This window comes from Biomphalaria glabrata, chromosome 8 (genome assembly GCF_947242115.1).
Source record: "Biomphalaria glabrata chromosome 8, xgBioGlab47.1, whole genome shotgun sequence".
In the NCBI taxonomy this organism is placed as follows: Eukaryota; Metazoa; Mollusca; class Gastropoda; family Planorbidae; genus Biomphalaria; species Biomphalaria glabrata.
This window is the reverse complement of record NC_074718.1, coordinates 9,769,185-9,796,280: the sequence shown is the minus strand read 5'-3', so window position 1 is coordinate 9,796,280 and position 27,096 is coordinate 9,769,185. Positions and strand designations below refer to the sequence as shown.

Sequence of the window (27,096 nt, the reverse complement as noted above, 5' to 3'; positions counted from 1 at the left end):
CCTAGTCTGTGTGGGAATAAGGATAATAAGTGAAAATAAGATTTTGTATAAGAAAAAAAAATTCGACTTTACTAAGTTAAAAATTGCGATCTGTACTTTACGAACCTTGTAACCAATGGCATATTTATAAAACTATAAATAAAGTATTAGAACTTCCGATTAAGGTATAAATTCACATGAAAGCTGACAATGCCTTTTCTCCTTTTATCACGCGTGGGATTGGCATTTTCCGCAATTAATGACACCCACAAATGACAATTTTGTCTATTTTTCTGGAGATTTTAAGTTTTCAGGAGATTTTAATAAATTCAGGTGATTTCCAGGAGTTTTTCGTATATATTTTGCAATTTAATAATTACACCCTGAATAAGCGCGGGGCCTATGAAAGCGCGGGGCCTAATGCGACCGCATAGGTTGTAGTGGCCTAAGACCGGCCCTGCCTATGTTGCATCATTCACAACCAATCGTTAACCTCTTCCCACCGTCACCATAGAAACACACACACACTCCATAACACTGCCGAAATGTAATATTAAGTAATGGGGCTTAATATATTCATTTACCAAGTAGAGAAGTGTTTTGTTTTGTTCTTTTTACACACATTCCTGCCTTTATGAACCTGATGTCTTTTCATACTAGCGATTACTTCGCCTCTTAATAACTAATGAATGGTAGATTTTTTTTTAAATTAGCATTTCTTACTCCACCTCAATTCCCCTACCCCCATTCCCACCCAAAAAAAATCCCTGGTTACGAATTACGCCCATGTATACACAGAGTGTAGAACGTGGTAGTTTGGTCATATAGATCCAGATCCTGACTTAGGAGTATAAAAAGACAATTGTTTAGAATGAATTTTTATAAAACTATGCATAAAGTTGTTAAGCTCTTCCGCGCTGTACCTTTTGCAGATAACTCAAACGGAAGTAACTCTCATATAGAGGGCGTGTCACGCTCAGGCAAAAGGCCAACAATTTAAGTTACTCGACGCTGATAGAGAACGTCGTTTATGAAGTTTAATAATAACAAGGGGAAGCGTCAAAAGTCGTCAAGTTAAATATCTGCCTCTCTCTGAAGCTGTCAGAAGTCGTCTGTTTAAATTTCGTTATTCTTCCTAAAAACCTCGCCTTGCTTTTACTCTAGTCGCGTCATTGTCTTAGGTGAACAGTTTCCCTTTCTATGAAAGTAAAGTTTCCCTTTCAGACCTTGTGGTCCCCTTCTGTTTCTATTATTTTGGCCCATGATTATGGTACGTAAGTACGTGTGTTAGGTGGAACTAGAATGACCCGCTTATATCGACCACCCCACGCCCCCAAACAAACATATACTTCCGGCTTGAGAGTTTTAGTTTCACTTTTCTAGCTTTCCACGTGATTACCTCCAACATTGTTCTCACTTCCACATGAACAAGTGTTTGAGATGAACCATAGTCGTCCTACGACTGAAGGAAGCCAATGATGGTGAACCTCTAAAACAAAAATTTTTTTTTATACAATCACTGACTTTTCTCCAACCTGTTCATTTAATATTTAATTAGTTCATAAGCTCTATGTTGCTTTTTTTGTTGGACACATTTATTTTGTATCACTCTGGAGTCGTAACGCGTTTTTTTTGTCCTCCCTAACTATGAGAATTAGTTATGAGTGAATCAAGGCTTTTTTATCGCTAAAAAAAAAAGATAATGAAAAAAAAAGAAATAATATATGAGGTTAAAAATTAATTTTGCACAGCTGGAAACCATTATCTTAACAAAACAACACATGGACTTCTTCATGTCGGAACATTTTTATCTGTAGAACTGATACATTTGTAAGCAGACTCACAGGTACACAGTGGCCTTCGCAAAATTCAGAGATGGTCAGATAGGGGCACGTTTAATAGATTATGGGAATCGCTGCTCATAGCACTTTGACCTCGCATAACAAGGTCTTACCAAAATAATAAACAAATACTTCAGCACATCCAAAACAAAAAAGAAAGAAAGAAACAAGGTTACAAAGACAGTGTATGTGAATCGGCTTCCGAAGTGGTCCGCTCAAGCAGGTAAAAGGGACAGGTTTCAATATTTTCAGAAAGAATATCAGAAACTATGAACTACAAACTATCAACAACTTCAACTTTATCTCTGTCGATACAAAAAGATGAGACGTGATCATGTGGAAAGTGTTGCTGATACTGTTGTATTGATAGTTCGACTAATTACTTGATACCACAGGATATGGAGATGTATTAATGTTATTATTGTAATTTTGATATTCATAAGTATACAGTGAACTGATAGTTATGAAGAACCTGACCTAACTGATGTTATTGAAGGACTAGCTGATTGATCTGATTGTTTTGTAAATGTCGAATAAAACCTCAATATTTTTTACAGCTACGATTGCAATGATGTTATTGTTGCGCTTAGCATGTAGAAATGTAAGACAGTAGTTATTTATGCTTGTCCTAAATTATATTCCACTTAAAAGTATACTAAATAGTTTTTTCTCTCTTCAATAAAAAGTAAACATTTTGTTTCAAATGTAAGTAGCAAGTATGAAACAAAATATTTAATTTATTAATAAACAATTTGTAAAATATATAAAAAAAAAATTTTTTCACATTCTTTGACATAAATCTGTTACAAATATATTCGCATGACGTTCCCCCTATTTGACACCATTTATTCTATACTGGCGATAGTAAATAGTAGCATAATTGTTGTAATTTCAAGAAAAAATCTACTTACATAGTTGATTTTAAAAATTAATTTTTTTGCTTTCAGAAAAGACAAAAAAAAGTAGCCGTTGCATCAGAACTTTGAAAGATCTAAAATATCATAGTATCGGATTTTCAATATCTTTTCTAGTTTATGAAATCTAAACGAGACAGACGGACGGACCACACAAAAATAATAGCGGCTATTCCCCTTACGGAGGCCGCTAAAAATTGCGTGAAGATGCAATTTACTAAGCAGTAATTTATCATCTGTATTCTAACAGAGGGTTGATTTGATGTCAATGCAGGAGACATTTAGAATTACAACCACTCTCCCTTTCTGCATGCTTGAACATAGAAAATCTCTTGCAGCGATGTGTTAAAATGTATTGAGTTTTATGGTTACATTATGGCTAAACCGAAACATTCGAAACTGTTAAAAGAAAAAAAAGTTTAGAGACTATTAGCCTCTTTGATTTCTGTTCTGTTTCTCAGATGAAAAGACACACACACAGACACACTCACACACACACTCACATTCCGTCACTTGCTCACCACTAAATTGTATAAATCGTAAAAGGCTGGACTAGCTGACTTCCACAGGACTGTTCTGTCTTAAAGGAATCCAAATATAGGATAATTGTATCACACCTTTGTTTCTTGGGGATTGGGGGCTAGAAGCCAAAGGAAGAGCATCCTGGGACACCACCACCCCCTGATTTTGCTTCCCTGTACTGTGCGAGTGTACGCCACAAACGCCTCTTGAGGAACGGTGAGTGGATAGCGGCAGTGGGGCTGGAGGGGGAGCTCTATTCCCTCCCCGCTAGTCCAATGAACACGGCACCCTATTGACGTCTTTGTCTCCTCTAACGAATGTTTCCTACCGGGTGCAGGAAGAGTCTGAAAGGCTTTGCCTGGGTCCGCCCCCATACCCTTCATAATACAAGCGTTTGGCCGTAACATTACAAGAATAAAACCATTACACGGACACTGGGCTTCTATTTGGTGCCACACCTTCCTGCCCTCGACCCACCCCCCACCCACCCACCGCATATCTTTAATTCTACTGCAGTGACCTGAAGGTGTGGAAGAACAATGCCCCAGAGACCGTCTGAAAGAAGATAATTAGAGGGTCTTTGCAGTCTGTTGTGACGCAAGCACGAACACTCACACACACACACACACCTATTCACATAGACGTAGAGGGAAAAAATGTAAAGATACAATGCTAGTAGATTACGTCATTTTGATATTTTTTTTAATGAAGACCATACTCTTTAAACCAAATTGTTGAGTACAACACAGATACATAATAGCTCCGGCTCCGGCTTCTGCCGAATATTCGTTTTTTTTTTCACTATTCGGCAATATTCGGATCCTGTCGAATATCAACGCCGGATAGTTGGCCGAATAGTAAAAAGTACACCTTTTACCTATTTAATATGCATAAAATGGATCACGTTCGATTAATGTCTGTTATAGAATGTTTAAATGTTTATATTTAAAACTTAATAATGTGCTTAAAACTAGGGCCTATATGACTATGCACCAAACATATTTTATTATAAAGACAAGTCGTGTTAATATAAATAGAAATGAAACTTTACATTATAAATGCGCGTTACATACAGAGCAGCAATGGCTGACACATTTTCTTCATTTTATATTGACCTTTGCGTGGGTTAGTTAACATGTTAAGATATTAACACCTTAGGAGGGAACTGAGTTTGATTACTTGGTAGTAAATCTTTATAGGGGGGCTGAATTTCAAGCCACACTTCTGCCTAGGTAGCTGGACAATGAGTTTGCTTATCTGGAGAAAATCTCAATCACGTGGCTGGACTACAGGCCACACATCTACACGAGTACCGTACCGAGTTTGCTTACTTGGATATAAATCTCAATTAGTTAGATGGACTAAAGATCACACACCTAAACGAGTGACCTTTCGCTACACAGAACACAAATCGCGAGATTTCATAGCCCAGTAAGCCAGTAACTAAATTATTTAAAAAAAAAAAACTACAAGGCTCAGATTTGTGTATATTAGTGTAAAAGACACGACCAAGCCTATCTTTAAAGGGAGACCTAACCCCCCCCACCCACTCTTTATTTCATTTATTAAGTCATTAAGACGCTATAGTAACTTCAATGCAACCAGCTGAAAGAAAAAAAAAAGAAATTTAGCTACAAACGGAAGATCTTGGACAATTAGAAGTGCTAAAAGTGCAAATGTAAAAGTATTTTAAAACTTGAATGAGAACAACATGGCTTATCAACACTGCCTACATTTTTATTACTCTCTACTAATCTAGCTATTTCTAGTGGTGTTTTACTGTTTTGACATAGATACCAATATCTAATAAAAAAACATATTACAACAATCATTTTTTTTTCCACCACACTCACTTTATCTCACTCAAACACACACACACACACACAATGACACACACACATACACGCTGAAAGGCAGAGCTAACCGAACCAGAATGCCCTTCGCTAGGCTGTTCCCACAGCAATTGTTGTCACTCCATGGGCAAGAAATCAAATACAATTGAATTAGATGAAACAAACATTTCTAAAGGAATTACATTAACGTGAACAATTATTTTGTTTCCAGTTGTGTTTTTCTGTCCCATAGTAATTTGGACCGTTGGGGGCACCACACATGATCTTTGGATTTCTTTCTACCTTAGATATTAGAGACTCGCTTTTTTAATTTTATGATAGCCTTAAAATAAATTTTGAATATTTCAATATAGGCCTATCTATCTATCTATCCACCTATCTATCTATCTATCTATCTATCTATCTATCTATCTATCTATCTATCTATCTATCTATCTATCTATCTATCTATCTATCTATCTTATCAATAATATTTATGTCACGCTTTAATTTCACTTTGTTGAGACATAGCGACAGTATAGCTCCGAATCAAGGTCACATTTAGTGTTAGAATCTATTATCTATCTATCCATTTAGCATCTATCTATTTTTTCTATCTATATTTCTATCTATTTTTCTATCTATCTATCTATCTATCTATCTATCTATCTATCTATCTATCTATCTATCTATCTATCTATCTATCTATCTATCTATCTATCTATCTATCTATCTATCTATCTATCTATCTATCTATCTATCTATATATATATATATATATATATATATATATATATATATATATATATATATATATATATATATATATCTTTATCTTATATAATACAGACGTTACTTCAAAAAAGATGATGATTACGTCCTACGCGTCATGCATTTAGTCATGCATATTAACCAATGACCTAAATTCTGCCAAGTCACTGGTATTCCTGGCTAGCTCAGGCAACCCATTCCATGCTCTAATAGCACTAAGGAAGAAGGAGTATTTGTACAAATTTGTCCTAGTATATGGAACGAGAAATGTGCCTTTATCTTTGTGTCTTTCAGAGTATTTTATTAAATTTTGTTTTTGAATTTGAAGATTATGGTTCAGTGTTTTATGTATGATTGCTACTTTACTTTTGAGACTTCTGTCCTGAAGGCTTTCTAAATTTAGTGATTTTACTAAAGGTGTTACTCTAGTCAAATGTGAATTCGTTTGTTATTAATCTCACTGCTCTATTTTGTGCCTGTTCTAGTTCCCTAATGTTTTCTTGAGTTCCCTTGTTCGAGATACCAAACAAAATAATAATTTCCAATAGTTAATTAACTAATTGGTTAATTTTTAAAAAATTGATTCTTGCGTTGTAAGGTAAAAGAAATAATTGTTCGAACTTTCAGTTAGTTCCGAGATGGGGGTGTCGAAGAAATAACGTGTTCGACCTAAATACCAGACAGAGTGAGTTGATAGTCTGCAAAAGAGCTGACAGCTGGCTAGAAGAAGAAGAAAAGAGTTGATAGAAGCTTTATAATAAGGAGACATAGTTTTGTCCAAGTACAAAATGAAACACTTGTGTGTCCTTATACAATCGGTGACACAGTTGTGTGTCCAATTACAATAGAAGACAACGTGTGTGTCCAATACAAATTGAGACCCACTGGTGTTCTCAATCTCTTTCAAGAAACAGCTGACTGCCTAAATATTCTTCAAGATACAGCTGACTGCCTAAATATTCTTCAAGATACAGCTGACTGCCTAAATATTCTTCAAGGAACAGCTGACTGCCTAAATATTCTTCAAGATACAGCTGACTGCCTAAATATTCTTCAAGGAACAGCTGACTGTCTAAATATTCTTCAAGATACAGCTGACTGCCTAAATATTCTTCAAGAAACAGCTGACTGCCTAAATATTCTTCAAAAAACAGCTGACTGTCTAAATATTCTTCAAGATACAGCTGACTGCCTAAATATTCTTCAAGAAACAGCTGACTGCCTAAATATTCTTCAAAAAACAGCTGACTGCCTAAATATTCTTCAAAAAACAGCTGACTGCCTAAATATTCTTCAAGGAACAGCTGACTGCCTAAATATTCTTCAAGAAACAGCTGACTGCCTAAATATTCTTCAAAAAACAGCTGACTGCCTAAATATTCTTCAAGATACAGCTGACTGCCTAAATATTCTTCAAAAAACAGCTGACTGCCTAAATATTCTTCAAGGAACAGCTGACTGCCTTAACATTCTTCAAGTTTTTTTCTCATCACTACTCCAAGTTTTCTTGTAAGTTTTCACTCCTCTGTTCCAATTAGTAGCCCAGCACCGCAGTCTTGCTGCCAGATAAACACTTCGAAACATTAAATAAAAAAACGTGAATAAAAAAAACTAGACAGAATTGTAAAAAATCTATACTATTTCAAAGTCTTCATATATATTTTTTTCTCTTTCTTACTAGTTTAAAAAAGTCTCAAGTTCTAGACAGTGTTAAAGCCACTAATCACTGAATCTTTTTGCCCTCGGGTCATGTACAGATGAATATGTGAGGAACTATTGTAATAAAGTTGAAAATGAAAAAAAAGTGAAATTCTCTTGTCACTGTTACAAAACAACGTTACGTAATCAAATAAAGCAATATTGGGTTTTCTATTTGGTTAACTTTTCCCAGCTTCCAATGTGTGGTGAGATACATATAGATCTACTTCTAGTCATACTAGCTGAAATCTTGAAACCCGTCAAAATAATGAGAGCATTATCACTCAACCCCCCCCCCCCCCAAAAAAAAAAATACTACTGAAATACACACGTGTGTATACCTGTAAAAGGTTTATAATATAAATGTTGGATGATTTATGCCAGCGATACCCAACCTATTTCGACGTGAGGGCCATTTTAATTTCCGACTATCGTGTCGCGGGCCACATGAGCGAAAAGGTACATAAAAGAAATGAAATTGACCTGAAACATTTGTTTTTAGAAACCCTTTGGATATAGTACTTACATTACATTAGTGTGATATCTGAAAGTTGTCTTTTTTTAAAGTGTCGGAAGAGGGCTTCATTTCTCTACTTAATTAATATGTGAGCGACATTAAAATAGTAAAATCTGTATTATGGTACTTTTTTTTTATTGATTTTCTTTACAAATAAAATATATTGGCTAAACATGACTTATTATCAGTTCCACAATAAAAAAAAATGTAAGGATCCGTTCAATTTTCCTGGTAGATTCTAGTACTTTCCTGGCTCACTCACTTCATAAATGTAAAAAAATTTTAAAGGTCAAGGTACCAATCCGTCACAGAGTTAATGATGGCCCTAACATAGAGGTAAGATACATTTTAAAACCTTTTTTCTTTTGGAAAAAAAAAAAGGGGGGGGGGGGTTCTACACTTTGTGCCGACGTGTCGGCGGGCAGCAAAGGGCCACTTCGCGGGCCGCATTAGGCCCGCGGGCCGTATCTTGGGCATCACTAATTTATGCTTCTAATGAAGAAGCACCTTACGTATATCTTACATTGTCAACCTGCTGACATGCATCTACTGACTTCTCTGTGCCGAGTATAACTTGGTACTATCATTGTATGGTTAAGGGAGTAGAGGGGTGGGGGATGAAGAATCATTGGAAAATACCGTCCTAGTGACCTGATATTTGTTTAATGTCGTTTATGTTGCTGGTCGTTGGGTTGCATCTCCAGTCAGCAAGTCAAACTTACCCTTATAGACCTAAAAGTTAGTCTGTTCAAGAAACTTGACCCTTGTAGACCCAAAAGTTATTCTGTTCAAGAAACTTGACCCGTGTACACGCATAGGTTAGTCTGTTCAAGAAACTTGACCGTTGTAGACGCAAAAGTTAGTCTGTTCAAGAAACTTGACCCTTGTAGACCCAAAAGTTATTCTGTTCAAGAAACGTGACCGTTGTAGACGCAAAAGTTAGTCTGTTCAAGAAACTTGACCCCTGTAGACCCAAAAGTTATTCTGTTCAAGAAACTTGACCCTTGTAGACGCAAAAGTTAGTCTGTTCAAGAAACTTGACCCTTGTAGACGCAAAAGTTAGTCTGTTCAAGAAACTTGACCCTTGTAGACGCAAAAGTTAGTCTGTTCAAGAAACTTGTAACGTGTTGTCCGTCGTGTTGTCCGTCGTGTTGTCCGTCGTGTTGTTTCTATAATGTAAACATTCTCGACTTCATCTTTGTCCTTGTGTTTAAGTTTTATTTCCATCGTATTGTTGTAACCAGTAGAGGTCGAAGTCTTGATTTATTTGTTTCTAAAACTCTACTCTCCGTGCTACTGATCTGGTTTCAATTGGTCACCTCGTGTAAAGAAGGCTGCAGTAGTTATGCCAAACCACTTGAAACATAGTTTTAATACATTTTATTATATGGTGAAATCTTTAATGTTACCACAATGTTTATACAAATCATGTTACTAATTGTTATAATGGAATTTGTAGTGAGTACGTCTACGTATTTTATAAAAAATTAATAAATCACTCTACCTGTCTGTATGGTACAATTTTTGTTATTTCTCCTACTGTGCACTCTGTGCAGCTTTGTTGGATATTGATTGAGTATTTAATATGCGGTTAGAAATTAATTTATATTTTTTATCTCATTAATTGGTTAATTTTTTTTACATGATGTGTACGAAGTTTCAACTCGATCCGAGAGTGCACAGTGGGGGAAGTAACAAATATTGTACCATTATTGATTGAGTGAATAACATTTTACCGTGTTGATATATTCGGTTAGAAAGGTACAGTACCCTTTTTTTTCATTATGTACACATTATTATTCTAACATCGGAATTCGAGCCGAAAATTCTGTGGAATCTTTGTCTAGATAAAGTATAAAAGAATTCATTTTATATGAACTTTAAAAATCCTGAAGTAAAAATCATAAAGTACATAACTCAAGCCATAAACAAACTTAGTTTCAATAATAAATTCACAAACTGAGCTTGAATTGACCAATCTGATTGATTAGTTTCCCTTGTATTTATATCATCGCTAAAATTAGATTCTCCAATATACAGGAAATGACGATAATATTGTAATGCTTATTTTTAGTTCTATTGTGGCTATTTACTATTGTTTCTCGAAATGTAATCTTATCGTTTGTACAATTGAAGCAAACTTGGCCTTGACCTTTATTCTCACGTAACACATTCTCCTGACGAGCTGCGTACACTTCTCTTCAAGTATGCCCATGTTCTAATCCAGTGTTTCCCAAATTGTGTTCGGCGTAGCCCTGGTGTTCCTCGAGGCCTTAATAGGTGTTCCACGAACTGCATGAATAACTAACTGGTACGCCACCAAGTAAATTAATCTCCCTAAAAAAGAATGCAAAGTGTTCCGTAAAACACTAAGAATGTGTGAGGTGTACCGTTAAGGAAAAAGTTTGGGAACCACTGTTCTAAGTCATTCGCCCATTTCTGCTTGTAGCTTGATGGCAATATTAGACCTTGTAATATCAAATTCTTATTTTTTTTTTGTTTATGATTATTTCAGATCATCAAAACATGGGCCTCGGGAGGCAGACAGCGGCCTCAGAGGCGGCCCGACTCTTTCCTGGAAAGGTTCGCCATGGGCGGCAAAGACATTCCTTTACACAGCGGCGAGAGGCGACAAAGGAAGATCTCGGACCTTAGGTAATAGAAATTACATTTTTATGCAAACACACATGCACGAAAAAGTTTTAATACTTTATAGTATACAGAGGAACAATTATAATATACAGAGGAACCTTTATAGCATACAGAGGAACCTTTATTGTATACAGAGGAACCTTTATAGTATGCAGAGGATTCTTTATAGTATGCAAAGGAACCTTTATAGTATACAGAGGAACCTCATTGCTTTAAATAGTTTTTTTACTTTTTAAAAAAATCTTTTTTTTTTTTTTTTTTTAATAATCTAGTCAGACAATTCATTTAGGAAAACCAAAAATCCTATTCCTAAAATTGTGTTGATAAGGTTAAAGAAGCCATGACTTGCCTGCTGCACCAGAAAGTCCCTGAGGCGTTATTTTCCCCCGGAAAGCTCTTTGCAATTGAGTGTGTGCCATATAAAGTCGCAAAGTATAACTCGATAAGCTCCTCCTTTGTGGTCTAAGATTAGTACAAGCCTGTTTCCTAATGAACTCTAAGAAGGCCTTGCAAGTCTGTTCTTTACTTTGAAATCATTGAATATACTTTTCATTAAATGTTAGAGAGATAATGGTGCATTGGACGATCATGAACTCTTCATGTTTCGGAGGTAAAATAAAAAAAGTAAAGTTCCCCTTTCAGAACTTGCTATCTATAGGGCAGATGATGTAAAAGTCATCTGTTTCTGTGGCCCACGGTGAACGAGGGAGTCATGTAGCCAGTACAATGACCAACTGCAGATACTTTTCCCCAGCTAATGTCAGGTACCCATTAGAGCTGGGTGGACTCAGACGCGTCCAAAAATTCCGAAATTAAAATCCCAGTCTTCACCATTATTCGAACCTTGGACCCCGGCTTAGAAGCCAAGCTCTTTACCGCTCAGCCAATGCGCCTCCAAATTCCGTAGGAAGGCTCCCTAATGCTGTTACGTGTTATCTCAGCAATATATACTCAATGATATGCTTATTATAAAGCAGCCAGTGAGTTCGTAAAAGTTAGAAGATCTAGTGGCTTCTGCTTGACTTGCGAGAGATACACTTGCATCTTCTGCAACTTATTTCTGAAGCTTTATGAATAGTTGATGGACCGGAAGTAATCTGTGGAACGGCCACTCTGAATTGTTCGGTTTCTCTTAGCGACTGTACTAGTTAAAGACCCGTCCTTTTTCTTTCTAGGTGCCATCTTCCCATTGTTGTCTCGTAATATTTTATAATGACTGTAGTTGTGTATATTTATATATATATTTATATATATATATATATATATATATATATATATATATATATATATATATTCTTAAATTAGTCAATACGTAAACAGTTCGAAGTGAACTAATGGACTATGGGCTAAAACATAAAACAACATAAATTTGTCTTTGATTAATGACAACTGTAAAATTCAATAAGGATCTTAGACCTTTGTAACTTTTTTTACTTACTTTTTTTTTTTATCATTCTGTTCAATTTTTAATGATACATATTTTAATTTTATATTCGGAAATCTTTGCTAATAATTTTATTCTTCTGTGGGTGTTAGTCGAGTGTCAGAAAGATTTGACCTCGCACGCTTGAGAACGACTCTACAATGGTAAAGATTTGTTAGAATATCACTTTAAATCACAGTAGATGACGCTGTAATTAGTTCTATCTATCTAATTATGCATCTATCTATCTATCTATCTATCTATCTATCTATCTATCTATCTATCTATCTATCTATCTATCTTTCTATCTATCTATCTATCTATCTATTTATCTATCTATCTATCTATCTATCTTATCTATCTATCTATCTAATCTATCTATCTATCTATCTATCTATTTATCTATCTATCTATCTATCTATCTATCTATCTATCTATCTATCTATCTTATCTATCTATCTATCTAATCTATCTATCAATCTATCTAATCAAAAATGTATATCACGCTTTAAGTTTACTATGATCACACATAGAGACACTATATCTTTTAATCAAAATCACATTTAGTGTAGGATGCTCTGGTCAAAAGCACTTCGTGTAAAGATTGACGTTCACATTAGTTACACAATTTGTTATAAATTCTGTACAAGTTAATCTTTTCGTATGTGCCTAAACCTTTCCTATAACCTGTAATTTTAAGTTATAGCATTGCCGTAAAAGAACTATCGTCTAGTAAACAGAAAGAAGATGGTAGCGGTAAAAGATATTGTTGATTTTTGTAATTAATTTTTGTCTCCTAAAGCATTGATGATGTGGTTGTGATAAACTCAATCCTGTGTAAAGTTCTTTTAGTAGATTAGTTACTTTTATTTTTTCTTTGTAGGACATTTAAAAAATTTTGTTTTAAGATGCCAAAACAGAAAATTAGACACTTATATTTTGATGTTACAGCCACATCACTGTACATACCTCTTTTTATACAGAGCTACTAGATCTATCTTTTTTGATGCTATTAGGCTACGATTTATTTCGTCATTTAAACCCGTGTCTAATAGAAAGCGGAAATGATGTCAGAAAAGAAAAATTAAAAAGTTAATTCCTGGAAAAAGAAGGAATATATGCATTTTTTTTTTTACTATTTCTATTTATGCATTTTATAAAGAATGCGGCCTTTGTATGGGGGGAAAATAGAAATACAAAGGCTTAACAGAAAGCAAGCGATGTTCAGGCTGTGAATCTGTCCAAACTGCGTCATAGCAAGCACCCAAGTGGTATAAGGAGTTTAAAAGCTCCCTAGAGACTTACGTCAGTCAGTGATATTTTACAACTATAATATAGATATAGAAAATGTAATATGTAAATGATTAGGAGACTACCCCATCTGCAATATATGTATAGACAGTGAACGTTTCACTATAGAACTGCTAGTAGATTATGTATACCTTTGTGAATATAATATGTAGATAAAGATGTGATAACATATAGACTATATAGAAACTAAAGGTTTATACCTTTTTAATTTCATGACTTTTACTCGAGAAAAAAAAAGAATACAGGTGCAAAGGAAAAGACAAAAATATTTTTAAACGATTTTAATTTTTAGATTAGGCCTATCACTTTCATAAGCGTATGTAAATTTTATGTGATTATTATTATATTTATTATTATTATTGTTTGTCATTTAGTCGTTGATCTTATTACTACAACAAATTTATGCTAAATATTCTAGTTATCTGTTTAGTTGATGTGGCTAAATAAAGATATAGAATGGCCTAGTTAATGCTGTACAGTCGTGGCGCGCATGTTATGTTTGACTTCAGCATTGTGTTGTAATGTACTAGTTTAGAGAGTATGTTAGTTTTGTTAGACGAATATATTGTGTATAGTTTTAGCGACGGTAAAAGTAATGACGTAGTAAGACAGACTAATGACGTAGTGGACTTAGGCGAACGAGAGACCAACATGGCGTTATGTTAGAAGTAGGTTGTGTTTTGAATAGTAGTTGAATAGTAGTTAGATATAGCGACGTTTTAGGAAGACTGGACAGATTTCCCAGTGGTTAATAAAGTCTCATTTTATAGAACTGAATGTTGTTATCAACTATATTCAACTTGTAATTTTCTGTGGCTAATGTTAAGTAATAAATGATACAAAGTCGAAGTCAGATTAGATTAGCCCATAACAATGTCTTAGAAACTTACATTGTCACCCCATATAATTAGAATCTAAAATGATTAAAGAAACATTAATGACAGAGAATTCATTCAGAAAATGTGTATTCCATTAGTCTTCCTCTAAAGTACAACCCTGTCCTCTTCTAAAGTACACGCCTGTCCTCCTCCTCTGACGTAAATTCGTCTCCCCTTGAAGTGTATTCATGTGTTATTCTAAAATACATGTCCCACCGTGAAGTACGGTCTTGTCTGAAGTAGATTCCTCTCTCCCGCTGAACTGCATCAGACATGTCCTGAGATAAAGGGACGATACTCTATGTCGTACTAATACTCCTAACTTTAGTTGTAGGACTATAGTACATTATATTGATGATAACCTCATTTAATATTGTTTCTGGTAACTCCCATATCTTAATCAAATATTGTTTCTGGTAACTCCTAGGCAGTGGTGCATAAGCTTATCAACTTCAGGGCCATATAAATGACCGATACCCATGCCACGAGTCAATCCAAATTTGTCCTTTCTAATTGGAAGTCAACTTCTGCTGTTTCGTCATGCACTTTGGAGACAACTTTCCAGGGCACAAATGCAACCCACGGGCCTTAGTTTTGTCATCAATGTCATCTATAGCATGCTCATAAAAAAAATGTTTGTGAGAGCAAAAATAAAAAGTTGTATCCAGTCCTCTCCATTGATTCTTCTTCTTTAATAAAAGTCCTGGATACTAGATCTATACAACTGACTACCTTCCATGACTACATCTGGGAGTTCTTCCCTTTCTCTAGCCTCCTCAATGTCAGGGGAGAGCGCTTTTGTTGCCAGAGCCTCGTGTCGCGGATGTCTACAAACTTAGAGATGGCTACTGGAGTCTCCCCCGGGAAATAAGACACAGATTCCACGGCTGCTTGTTTCTGCCGCGATTCATCACCGGGGGACAGAAACTGTACTTAATCCAACGCGCGCGAGTGTGAGTGTGTGTGTGCAACTTTCGTGGTGTATGTGGTTTGCATTTTTGAGGATCGAAAAGTTTTGTATATCCCTATACATTGTTTGTGTGTATGTGTTTATGTGTAATGTGCAGGGCCGGATTTAAATATGTGTAGGCCCCGGGGCAGACGTTTTGTGGAAGTCCCTAAGATTTTTTGAAAACTTTATAAAGATCCACTTATGAATAAAAATACTTAAATATATATAAGAAAGAAATAGAGTTCTTGTAAATTTAATGACCTAATAGTATATTATATACCTTCTCTTCTTCAAGAAATGACCTAATAGTATATTATATACCTTCTCTTCTTCGAGAAATGACCTAATAGTATATTATATACCTTCTCTTCTTCGAGAAATGACCTAATAGTATATTATATAACTTCTCTTCTTCGAGAAATGACCTAATAGTATATTATATACCTTCTCTTCTTCGAGAAATGACCTAATAGTATATTATATACCTTCTCTTCTTCGAGAAATGACCTAATAGTATATTATATACCTTCTCTTCTTCGAGAAATGACCTAATAGTATATTATATACCTTCTCTTCTTAGAGAAATGACCTAATAGTATATTATATAACTTCTCTTCTTAGAGAAATGACCTAATAGTATATTATATACCTTCTCTTCTTCGAGAAATGACCTAATAGTATATTATATAACTTCTCTTCTTAGAGAAATGACCTAATAGTATATTATATACCTTCTCTTCTTCGAGAAATGACCTAATAGTATATTATATAACTTCTCTTCTTAGAGAAATGACCTAATAGTATATTATATAACTTCTCTTCTTCGAGAAATGACCTAATAGTATATTATATAACTTCTCTTCTTCGAGAAATGACCTAATAGTATATTATATACCTTCTCTTCTTCGAGAAATGACCTAATAGTATATTATATAACTTCTCTTCTTCGAGAAATGACCTAATAGTATATTATATACCTTCTCTTCTTCGAGAAATGACCTAATAGTATATTATATACCTTCTCTTCTTCGAGAAATGACCTAATAGTATATTATATACCTTCTCTTCTAAGAGAAATGACATAATGGTATATTATATACCTTCTCTTCTTCGAGAAATGACCTAATAGTATATTATATACCTTCTCTTCTAAGAGAAATGACATAATGGTATATTATATACCTTCTCTTCTTCGAGAAATGACCTAATAGTATATTATATACCTTCTCTTCTTCGAGAAATGACCTAATAGTATATTATATACCTTCTCTTCTTCGAGAAATGACCTAATAGTATATTATATACCTTCTCTTCTTCGAGAAATGACCTAATAGTATATTATATACCTTCTCTTCTTCGAGAAATGACCTAATAGTATATTATATACCTTCTCTTCTAAGAGAAATGACATAATGGTATATTATATACCTTCTCTTCTTCGAGAAATGACCTAATAGTATATTATATACCTTCTCTTCTTAGAGAAATGACCAAAAGTATATTATGTATCATTTCTTCTAAGAGAAATGACATAATGGTATATTATATAACTTCTCTTCTTCGAGAAATGACCTAATAGTATATTATATACCTTCTCTTCTTAGAGAAATGACCAAAAGTATATTATGTATCATTTCTTGTAAGAGAAATGACATAATGGTATATTATATAACTTCTCTTCTTCGAGAAATGACCTAATAGTATATTATATACCTTCTCTTCTTAGAGAAATGACCTAATAGTATATTATATACCTTCTCTTCTTAGAGAAATGACCAAAAGTATATTATGTATCATTTCTTCTAAGAGAAATGACATAATGGTATATTATATAACTTCTCTTCTTCGAGAAATGACCTAATAGTATATTATATACCTTCTCTTCTTCGAGAAATGACCTAATAGTATATTATATACCTTCTCTTCTTAGAGAAATGACCAAAAGTATATTATGTATCATTTCTTCTAAGAGAAATGACATAATGGTATATTATATAACTTCTCTTCTTCGAGAAATGACCTAATAGTATATTATATACCTTCTCTACTTAGAGAAATGACCGAATAGTATATTATATACCTTCTCTTCTTAGAGAAATAACCGAGTAGTATATTATACATAATTTCCTCGAAGAAAAAAGACCTAATATTAGACCTTTATTATATATCTTCCCTTCTGAGAGAGTTGACCTAATGGTATTTTATATATTTTCTCTTTTTAGAGAAATATCCTACTTGTATATTATATATCTTCCCTTGTTACAGAAATGACCGAATAGTATATTATGTATGTTCTATTCTTAGATAAATGAGCTAATAGTATATTACATATTCCCCCTTCTTTGGGAAATACTACTTTATACTATTTTATGTCTTTTGTTTTAGATAAAACCTAATAGTATTTTGTCTTTTTTACAAAGCTTATGTGAACTCATTCTGTCTGTATGATAAAAAGTTAGCAGCCTACATGTGATTTCTCCCACATCCAATCTCGGATCAACCTGATATTTTGCACAATTATTTATTTAATCTGACAACACAAAAGTTATTTAAAAAAAACAATTACTTAATATATATATTGGTAATAAATTATTTTGTTTGGCATCTCTAACAAGGAAATGAAATAGTTATTTGTTGAAGTGGTGGTATAGGCTGAGTTAGTTCCCTTGGTCGTTGTCTCAGTCTTATTAAATACAAACATGACAAATAGCACGGTACTATAGAAACAATAGATAACTTCCATGTTCATTAGCTCTCCACTAGCAGAGTGGTCACCGTGTTGGCTTGAGAAGGCTTGAGCCATAAGTTCCAAATCAGGTCGTTCCCTTCTTTTTTTATTTTTATTTTTTTAAATGCTTTTTTTATTGTTAGTCTAGATAAATGTAATGACATGATTGATCCAAACGTATTGATACAAGTACGCTTAATATACGTTTTTGTTTTGTTTCGTTTTTTTTGTTTCTAGTTTTTAGAAATGACCTAACAGTATGTATGTATCTTATCTGAGAAATGAATTTTCTTTGATAACATGGGCATCGATTATCACTACTCACGGAGTCGTAGAAGCGACATGCTGCGGTGTGGGGTTCTTGTCGCTGATAGACCACGCTCTGGAAATGTTTGAACGATGAGCCAGAGGAAGCACGTGAGAATACTCACGCGCGCACACACACATATATCCACACAGAGAGGTTTATTGAAGCCTGGCGTTGGGCTGAGTGTTGATAAGGACACAGTGACAGACAGGTTAATGGGCAAGGAGATGAACACCCCCACAGACTCGCAAACACATACACACACATCAGGAGACGGCCTGGAAGAGAAACATTAAGGAAAAAAAGAAATCATATATAAAGAACATAGTGTAGCAGTGAATGAGAGTCGAGAAAGAAAGAAGAAAAAAATAGAAGTTATTTAGACATTCATGGGACATGGCCTGGTCCTGGCCATCAAAATAAACCCACGGGCCGAACAAGAAAAAAAACACAAAAAAACACAAAAAAGCAAAAAAAAAAAAAATCGATTTCTCTTTTCTCAAGTCAAGTGCCGTAACTCGTGCATTTCTTACAAGATGACATGATATCTTGTTTGCTTGTCTCCCCTTGCCTGGCCCCTCTGATTTAAGAAAGCAGCTAATTTTTCATCTCTGGGCTATTCCGTGAAGTTTCTCTGAAGTACTGGGCTACTTTCTTGGCACCCTCCCCCCAGCCGAATGTTTCCTTATAGCGCCTCTTGGAGGAGCCCGTCGTGCCACCAACAGGGATCCCATCACGTTCGTCATTATCTGGCGCCCCGACTGTACCCCTCTAGTATTAATAGACAAAGTATTTACCGTTCATGCCTATACGTTTAAGTGAAAGGACTCCAAGGGATTGGGGCGCGCCCTTTGTGTATTTTAGTAACCCACGCATTTGCGGAGAACATTATTTGTAGTTCTATATGTCAGTAGGGACTTCATCTAAACCTAGTCCTTACTGGTCAGCTCTTTAGACATCAACAAGTCCTTACTGGTCAGCTCTTTAGACATCAACAAGTCCTTACTGGTCAGCTCTTTAGACATCAACAAGTCCTTACTGGTCAGCTCTTTAGACATCAACAAGTCCTTACTGGTCAGCTCTTTAGACATCAACAAGTCCTTACTGGTCAGCTCTTTAGACATCAACAAGTCCTTACTGGTCAGCCCTTTAGACATCAACAAGTCCTTACTGGTCAGCTCTTTAGACATCAACAAGTCCTTACTGGTCAGCTCTTTAGACATCAACAAGTCCTTACTGCTCAGCTCTTTAGACATCAACAAGTCCTTACTGCTCAGCTCTTTAGACATCAACAAGTCCTTACTGCTCAGCCCTTTAGACATCAACAAGTCCTTACTGCTCAGCTCTTTAGACATCAACAAGTCCTTACTGCTCAGCCCTTTAGACATCAACAAGTCCTTACTGCTCAGCTCTTTAGACATCAACAAGTCCTTACTGCTCAGCTCTTTAGACATCAACAAGTCCTTACTGCTCAGCTCAAGTTTAGCAAACGAATTTGCCACGATACAAGGGATCATTCAATACTGTGAACCAAGTTGGTGCATATTCATCTATTCTTAACCACTTTATTATGTTTTAAATATAAACGTTTATAAAGTCCATTATAGAGATTAATGGATAGACGCCGAATTTATACATATTAATAGAAATGTAGGTACAAGGTGTAATTTTTACTATCCAGCCAACTATCCTGCAGTAATAGTCGGCCGGAGAGTGGAAATGGCAGGATATTCGGACGGAACCAGATCTACTATCCAGTGCACCCCTAGAACCAAGAGAAGAGGCTGGCATGGTGCGAACTTTTTCTTCTTCTTCTAGCCAGCTATTCGCTGCTGAGCTGCAAGCTCTTTTGGAGACTGTTCCCTAAGGAATAATAGTGTACTGTTACCTTCAGTTGTTGAACTGAAGGGACGGTTCTGACACTCTTTATTTACAGACATGACGCATTGAACCTTACGGGTGCGAAGACTGGAATAAAACCCCAAGATGTTCAGAAAAAAAAACTTGTTCGAGAAAACCTGGACACGTATACCAGCTTAAACTGCTGCCTGGCCGTGTTGTAAATTTTTTGGACTGTCCTCACGTTTGAACCGTACTGTCGTCCTGCTCGATATTTAGGCAACATTTTCTCGCCCCCTCCCTTCTCTTAAAATAATTGAATTTTAGTATTCAACACATTTAATTACACGGCCAGCTTTATAACGCCACCTCTCCAAAACATATTTTTTTGCCAGTGAATTTCGATTAACAATACCACTTATTCCCCCTCCCCATTCTACGCCTTAGTGTTTCCTAAACTATGTTCAGTGGAACATAATGTTCCACGAGGGCTGAATAGGGATTCCACGAACTACTGGAATAATTAACTAGTAGGCCACCACGTGAATTAATCTTTCTAAAAAACAAAATAATCAAATTGTTCCACTAAATACTCAAAAATAGTTTTTAGCAAATGTTTTTGTTTAGCGCTATTTCATGCTTTTAGCTTTCTCAATGCGCTAAGATCCTATCACTTGTCTGGATCAGTTGGGAAAAAGGGGGGGGGGGGGATAGAAAGGGGTATCTGAGCAGTGGCGTAGCTAGGGTGGGGGGAAGAGGGGGGAAAATTTGAAGATCCCCCCCTCCCGTGTTATCGTCATCGCTTTTGAAATGCATAAAAAAAAAACGTGTTCACTCATAGCTCAGGCCTCTTCAATTGGGATTAATTCAACTTACTCCAAAGCACCTGTCAAGTACGACTTCTTTCTCTTGTTCGATACCAAACAAGATAATTTATTACAGATAGTTGATTAACTAATTAGTTATTTATTTTTTGGATTCCTTATTTTGTAAGGTACTAGAAATAATTCTCCAAAATTTCATCTTCATTCTAGATTGGATGTGGGAGATATAACGTGTTCTAACATTTTACCAGACAGAGTGAGTTGATATATTATTTGTTAAAAACTGCTAAAGTTGATAAAACAAAAATTTGCTAATGCTGATGCAGAATCCTGCATCAACATTCCTTGTGAATGGGCTTGAATGGTAGAGCATCAGAGTGTACTGGCTGTCATCGGGAGTACCCGAGAAGTTGCTTTAAGGACATTACACCAGAGAGTGCTGCCAACAGTAACGTTCTGTGCCTAACGTACTAGCTCTAACAAATTAACAAAACATTAATTAAATAACTTAATTTATGTTTCATTTTGCAGGTACTGGACACACTTTTACGTTGACCCCTCGGACTCCTTCTACTACCGGTGGCTGGGAGTTATATCCCTTGCCGTCCTATACAACATCGTCTTCATCATCGCCAGGTCTGTGTTTTGGGAGCTTCAGAACCAGTTCTTTATCCTCTGGCTCTCTCTGGACTATATCAGCGACTTTGTTTATGCACTGGACATATTTATACAGTTTAGAACAGGTAAGTGTGCACATGAATAGTTTAGGTCAGAAAAAAAAATGTATACATTGATAAATTACATCAATCTAGTTTGTATGGGTGTTCTGAAACGTTTAATAGTGGAGTCCCCTACAAGAAATAAATTTCGTTCACCCCCACCACCACTCTTAAGCCAGCATGGCCTCTGAGGAAGATCTGTAGGCTCCTCAAAGAATGTCCGGGGATTCGTAGAAATGTAATGATGAAGAATCAAATAAAAGACATAAATATGTCACACGATTCTCCGACTTTTCTTTGCAAATGTAATTTACAATGTTTGGACTTCTACTATGTGTAAAGAGGTAAAGAATATTCTTATTCTTCTTGTCGAAATATTGTTCTTTTTGTTTTCTGTAATACTACAAATGGTAGGTTCCCCCCTTTGTGGTCTATAGGGCAGAGGATGTAAAGCTGACGAGGGTGTCCAGCACAACGACCAATCGCCTTTACTTTTCCCAAATTAAGGTCAGGTACCTATTAGAGACTCAGAGGCGCCCGAAGCCCGAAATAAAAAAAAAAAAGTTTTTACCAGGATTCGAACGTCGGACCCCGGTTCGGAAGTAAAAAACCTTTACCGCCCAGCCACCGCGCCACCACAACAAATAATACTGGAAAGGCTGAAGAGAGTCTCACTCAAGTAAATGAAATGCATTCTCCTGGCGTCTACACAAAAGAAAGGAAAAAAACGTGTGTTGAAAATGTTTTAAAAAAAATGATTTGTTTTTTTTATTTAATCAGAGCTAATAAATACATTGTCCTGGTGTCTGCAACGCACTATATACCCTAGTAACATCTAGTTTAATAAAGAAGGATGCTGTACAGTGGCGTAGCTAGGGTTGGGGAGGAGGGGAAGAATTTTTTAAATCCCCCGGGCCCCCACTTACTAAAAAACTAAATAATACGCAAAATGCAGGGGCCCCTAAAAAGGTCAAGCCCCCTCAGGCCCCCAAATGCCCCCCAAATGATGGAAAATTCTTAGCTACGCCCCTGAGGCTGTACTGGCCTATACTTGATGCGAGGGAACTTCGGGGTACATATAGGGGATGTTGTTATTGAAGTTGTGAAGTGCCAAATAGTCGTAGATCTTATGTGTTAAGTAAGACGTTGTTTCGTTGAACTTTTCTTATTCTTTTGTGTTTAAGTCAACAAATATCGTCATCATAACTATTGCGACAGTCGGGAGAAACTGGAGCTTTCTAACATTAGTAAGTCATTCTGAATCGCGTTACCGAAAACGTTTTGAAATGACTTTAAAAAGTTGAACGTTTTGAGTTGCAGACGTCTTTATAGATTTTGACTTGTCCAACTTTAAAAATGTTAGGAGGCATGGTGATCTCCTAAGGCTTTGGCCCTTCATATTTAGAGAAATGCTGGAGTGTTTATTTTTACTCTTTTAGACTTATGCCTCTTTTGGATATTTCGGCATCGTTTTATTAAGTAGGACACATGCCACCTATACAGAGATGAAGTCCGAAAATTTGTAATTGAAATTTGTCAAAAAGATTTCGTTCTTTAGAAACTTCCAACACTCTGCATATAGGTATATGATATAACAGAATATTAATAGTTTAAAACAGGTAAGTATTTATTCGCATAGTTTATGAAGAAACTATACAGTTATGGTTGCTCTATATAACGAAACCATGTAGACAAAAAAAAAACAGTTCAAATATATAAGATCCATGAATGAACCTGAAAGAAATGAGTCTTTCCATTACAAACGTATCTTCCAATCAGAAACTCCGTTGCATGAAGCTCTCAACTTTCTCCAGATTGGATAAGACAGATGAAATAAAGGATTTCCTGAAAGCCTATCTTGAGATAATTTCAACCTGCCGAGAGCGTGTTTCCAAAATTAACGTTTTGCTGGTTTTTTTTTTTCCTTTTAAGAAATGACAAACGTGCCGAGTGAATGCTGAACAGTTTCGTTGGAGAGTTTTATTAATGTCTGCTGAACATTTTTCTGGCCTTCTAGGAGGTCAAACACATCCGCTTTCATTCCTTGGATTTTTGAATTTTCTGAGCAGTTTGGAGAAAGAGGAAGGCGTTACTTCTTTTGCTTGAAGTTAAACCAACGACACAAGTCTGACCAGGGGGATTATATTTGTGTAGAAATGACAGATTGACTCCAGCCTATGACCTGTCAAACTGCATGATATTTTAATTAATTCTAGCTCAATTACCAACATATTTTAAAGTCTCATTTTTTTAAAAAGTATTTGTGCCTTCGTGTCCTCTTGTCTTTGTGTCTTCAAGTCTTTTTGTCCTCCTTTCTTCACGTTCTTCTAACTTATTTGTCTTCGTGTCTTCTTGTCTTCGTGTCTTCTTGTCTTCGTGTCTTTAAGTCTTTGTGTCCTCCTTTCTTTGTGTCTTCTTGTCTTTGTGTCTTCAAGTCTTTGTGTCCTTCTGTCTTTGTGTCTTCTTGTCTTTGTGTCCTCCTTTCTTCACGTTCTTCTAACTTATTTTTCTTTGTGTCTTCAAGTCTTTGTGTATTTCTGTCTTTGTGTCTTCAAGTCATTGTGTCCTCCTTTCTTCACGTTCTTCTAACTTATTTGTCTTTGTGTCTTCAAGTCCTTGTGTCTTCAAGTCTTTGTGTCTTCAAGTCTTTGTGTCTTCAAGTCTTTGTGTCCTCAAATCTTTGTGTCCTCCTTTCTTTGTGTCTTCACGTTCTTCAAACTTTTTTGTCTTCGTTTCCTCCTGTCTTTGTGTCTTCAAGTCTTTGTGTCTTCACGTTCTTCAAACTTTTTGTCTTCGTTTCCTCCTGTCTTTGTGTCTTCAAGTCTTTGTGTTCTCCTTTCTTTGTGTCTTCAAGTCTTTGTGTCTTCAAGTCTTTGTGTCTTCAAGTCTTTGTGTCTTCAAGTCTTTGTGTCCTCCTTTCTTTGTATCTTCACGTTCTTCTAACTTATTTGTCTTTGTGTCTTTAAGTCTTTTTTGTCTTCAAGTCTTTGTGTCTTCAAGTCTTTGTGTCTTCAAGTCTTTGTGTCTTCAAGTCTTTGTGTCCTCAAATCTTTGTGTCCTCCTTTCTTTGTGTCTTCACGTTCTTCAAACATTTTTGTCTTCGTGTCCTCCTGTCTTTGTGTCTTCAAGTCTTTGTGTTCTCCTTTCTTTGTGTCTTCAAGTCTTTGTGTCTTCAAGTCTTTGTGTCTTTAAGTCTTTGTGTCTTCAAGTCTTTGTGTCTTCAAGTTTTTGTGTCTTCAAGTCTTTGTGTCTTCAAGTCTTTGTGTCCTCCTTTCTTTGTGTCTTCACGTTCTTCAAACTTTTTTGTCGTCGTGTCCTCCTGTCTTTGTGTCTTCGTGTCCTCCTGTCTTTATGTCTTTGTGTCTTCAAGTCTTTGTGTCTTCAAGTCATTGTGTACTCCTTTTCATTGTGTCTTCACGTTCTTCAAACTTTTTTGTCTTCGTGTCCTCCTGTCTTTGTGTCTTCGTATCTTCAAGTCTTTGTGTCTTCAAGTCTTTGTGTCCTCCTTTCTTTGTGTCTTCACGATCTTCAAACTTTTTTGTCGTCGTGTCCTCCTGTCTTTGTGTCTTCGTGTCCCACTGTATTTGTGTCTGCAAGTCTTTGTGTCCTCCTGTCTTTGTGTCCTCCTGTCTTTGTGTCTTCGTGTCCTCCTATATTTGTGTCTGCAGGTCTTTGTGTATTTAATTCTTTGTGTCCTCCTGTCTTTGTGTCTTCGTGTCCCACTGTATTTGTGTCTGCAAGTCTTTGTGTATTCAATTTTTTGTGTCCTCCTGTCTTTGTGTCTTCGTGTCCCACTGTCTTTGTGTCTTCGTGTCCTCCTATATTTGTCTCTTCAAGTCTTTGTGTATTTTGTCCCCCCCCCTCCCGTCTTTTTGTCTTCGTGTCCTCCTATATTTGTGTCCTCCTGTCTTTGTGTCCTCCTGTCTTTGTCACTTAGTCTCTTCCTTCTTACTCTCTTTGCGTCTTTTCTTCATTGTCGTTGTGTCTTTGTCATCTCTGTCTTTACGTCATTATGAGTTACTGTCCTTGTGTCTTATTCTGGTCATGTCTTGTTTCTTCATGTCTCCTGACTATTTCCGTTCTTTAGTCTTAAGTATCGCCTAGACCAGTGTTTCCCAAGCTTTTTCCTGGAAGGAACACTTCGCACAATCTGAGTATTTAGCGACACACTTTGTTGTTGTTGTTTTTTTTAGAAAGATTAATGTAAGTGTTGAAATGGTATATTGCTGTCTAGCTTGTGAATTGTTTCAGTAGTTTGAGGAACACCTAATCATACCTCCCGAAATAATAGTGTTCCGCCAAAGAACGTCTGGGAATCCCTGTTCTAGAGCAAGCCTCCAGCAGAGGGACAACAAAGAATAATTTGACTAAACAGAATACAAACAAAGTTATTTATTTAGTGACGTTATGGCTATTACCATTATAATTTAATTTGCCCTCAGTGGCACCAAGTACTTTGCTTGGATAGGAAACACTCTATGACTGACTTGGTTTCATGAGGGTCATCTTATCAGAAACAAGAACCTGGGTGTTGTTATATTAGTTGACCTATTTAGCGCATGACCAGTGTCGTCTCTTTAAACCACAGGACAATGAACTTCGTCGAGTCGTTATCGTGTACGCTGACCTTCGGTGACCATGACAAGAGAACGTTGACATCCCCCTCCCATTTTCTCTCTCTTTCTCTCTCTCTCTCTTTCTCTTTCTCTCTCTCTCTCTCTCTCTCTCTCTTTATCGTTTTTGAATTTTCAAAATATTTTTTTGTCCGTCTTTCTCCGATCGTTTTCTAATTTTATCTTCTCTTTCTCTCTTCATTCTCTCTTTTTCTCGCTTTCTCTCCTCACAACACCCTCCCCCCTCTCCCTTTCTCTCTCTCCTCGTGCCTTGAAAACGAGCATTTTTATTAGCGTTGATTAAAAACAATATTTTTTCTAATCAAATTTAATATTAGAATCTTAAATGAAAAATCTGATGGCTTTATCGTTTCAACTCATTTCTGTCAATGTTACGCTCTCTCTATCTATCTGTCTCTACTCTTTTATCAATTATTGGTTTAATCCTTAATAATATTATAACTTACATACCTCTTTTTCTATGTATGCAGACCAATCAATCGCATTAACGCAGACATTATACTTCTCTAAATATGTGCACACAAAGAGTAGACACAATCTTGCATAAAATACTTACAAAAACATTTTGATGTGTTCTAGCCTGCAGAATTGTATGTGCTGATTTTTTTAGTAAATACAAAAATAAAGCTAAGTGCTGAAACAATGAAGGATGCATACATATTACACATACAACCAGTGACCCCCCCTGAAATGACAACTGCCTAGCAGCTAGGCAGTGCTAAGCGAACTAACCTCTGGACCATAGAGATGTCCAT

At 35.9% G+C, this 27,096-nt stretch overlaps 1 protein-coding gene across 3 annotated transcripts in view; it reads left to right on the top strand.

Moving 5' to 3' along the window:
• Positions 1–27,096, top strand: part of LOC106074320 (cyclic nucleotide-gated olfactory channel-like) — a 196,046-nt gene that overhangs the window by 151,869 nt on the left and 17,081 nt on the right. For all 3 annotated transcript variants that reach the window (XM_056039139.1, XM_056039140.1, XM_056039141.1), the window contains 2 exons: positions 10,590–10,729; positions 21,520–21,731. In XM_056039139.1, the coding sequence (XP_055895114.1) occupies positions 10,590–10,729; positions 21,520–21,731 (352 nt within the window). The remainder of the gene's footprint in view (positions 1–10,589; positions 10,730–21,519; positions 21,732–27,096) is intronic.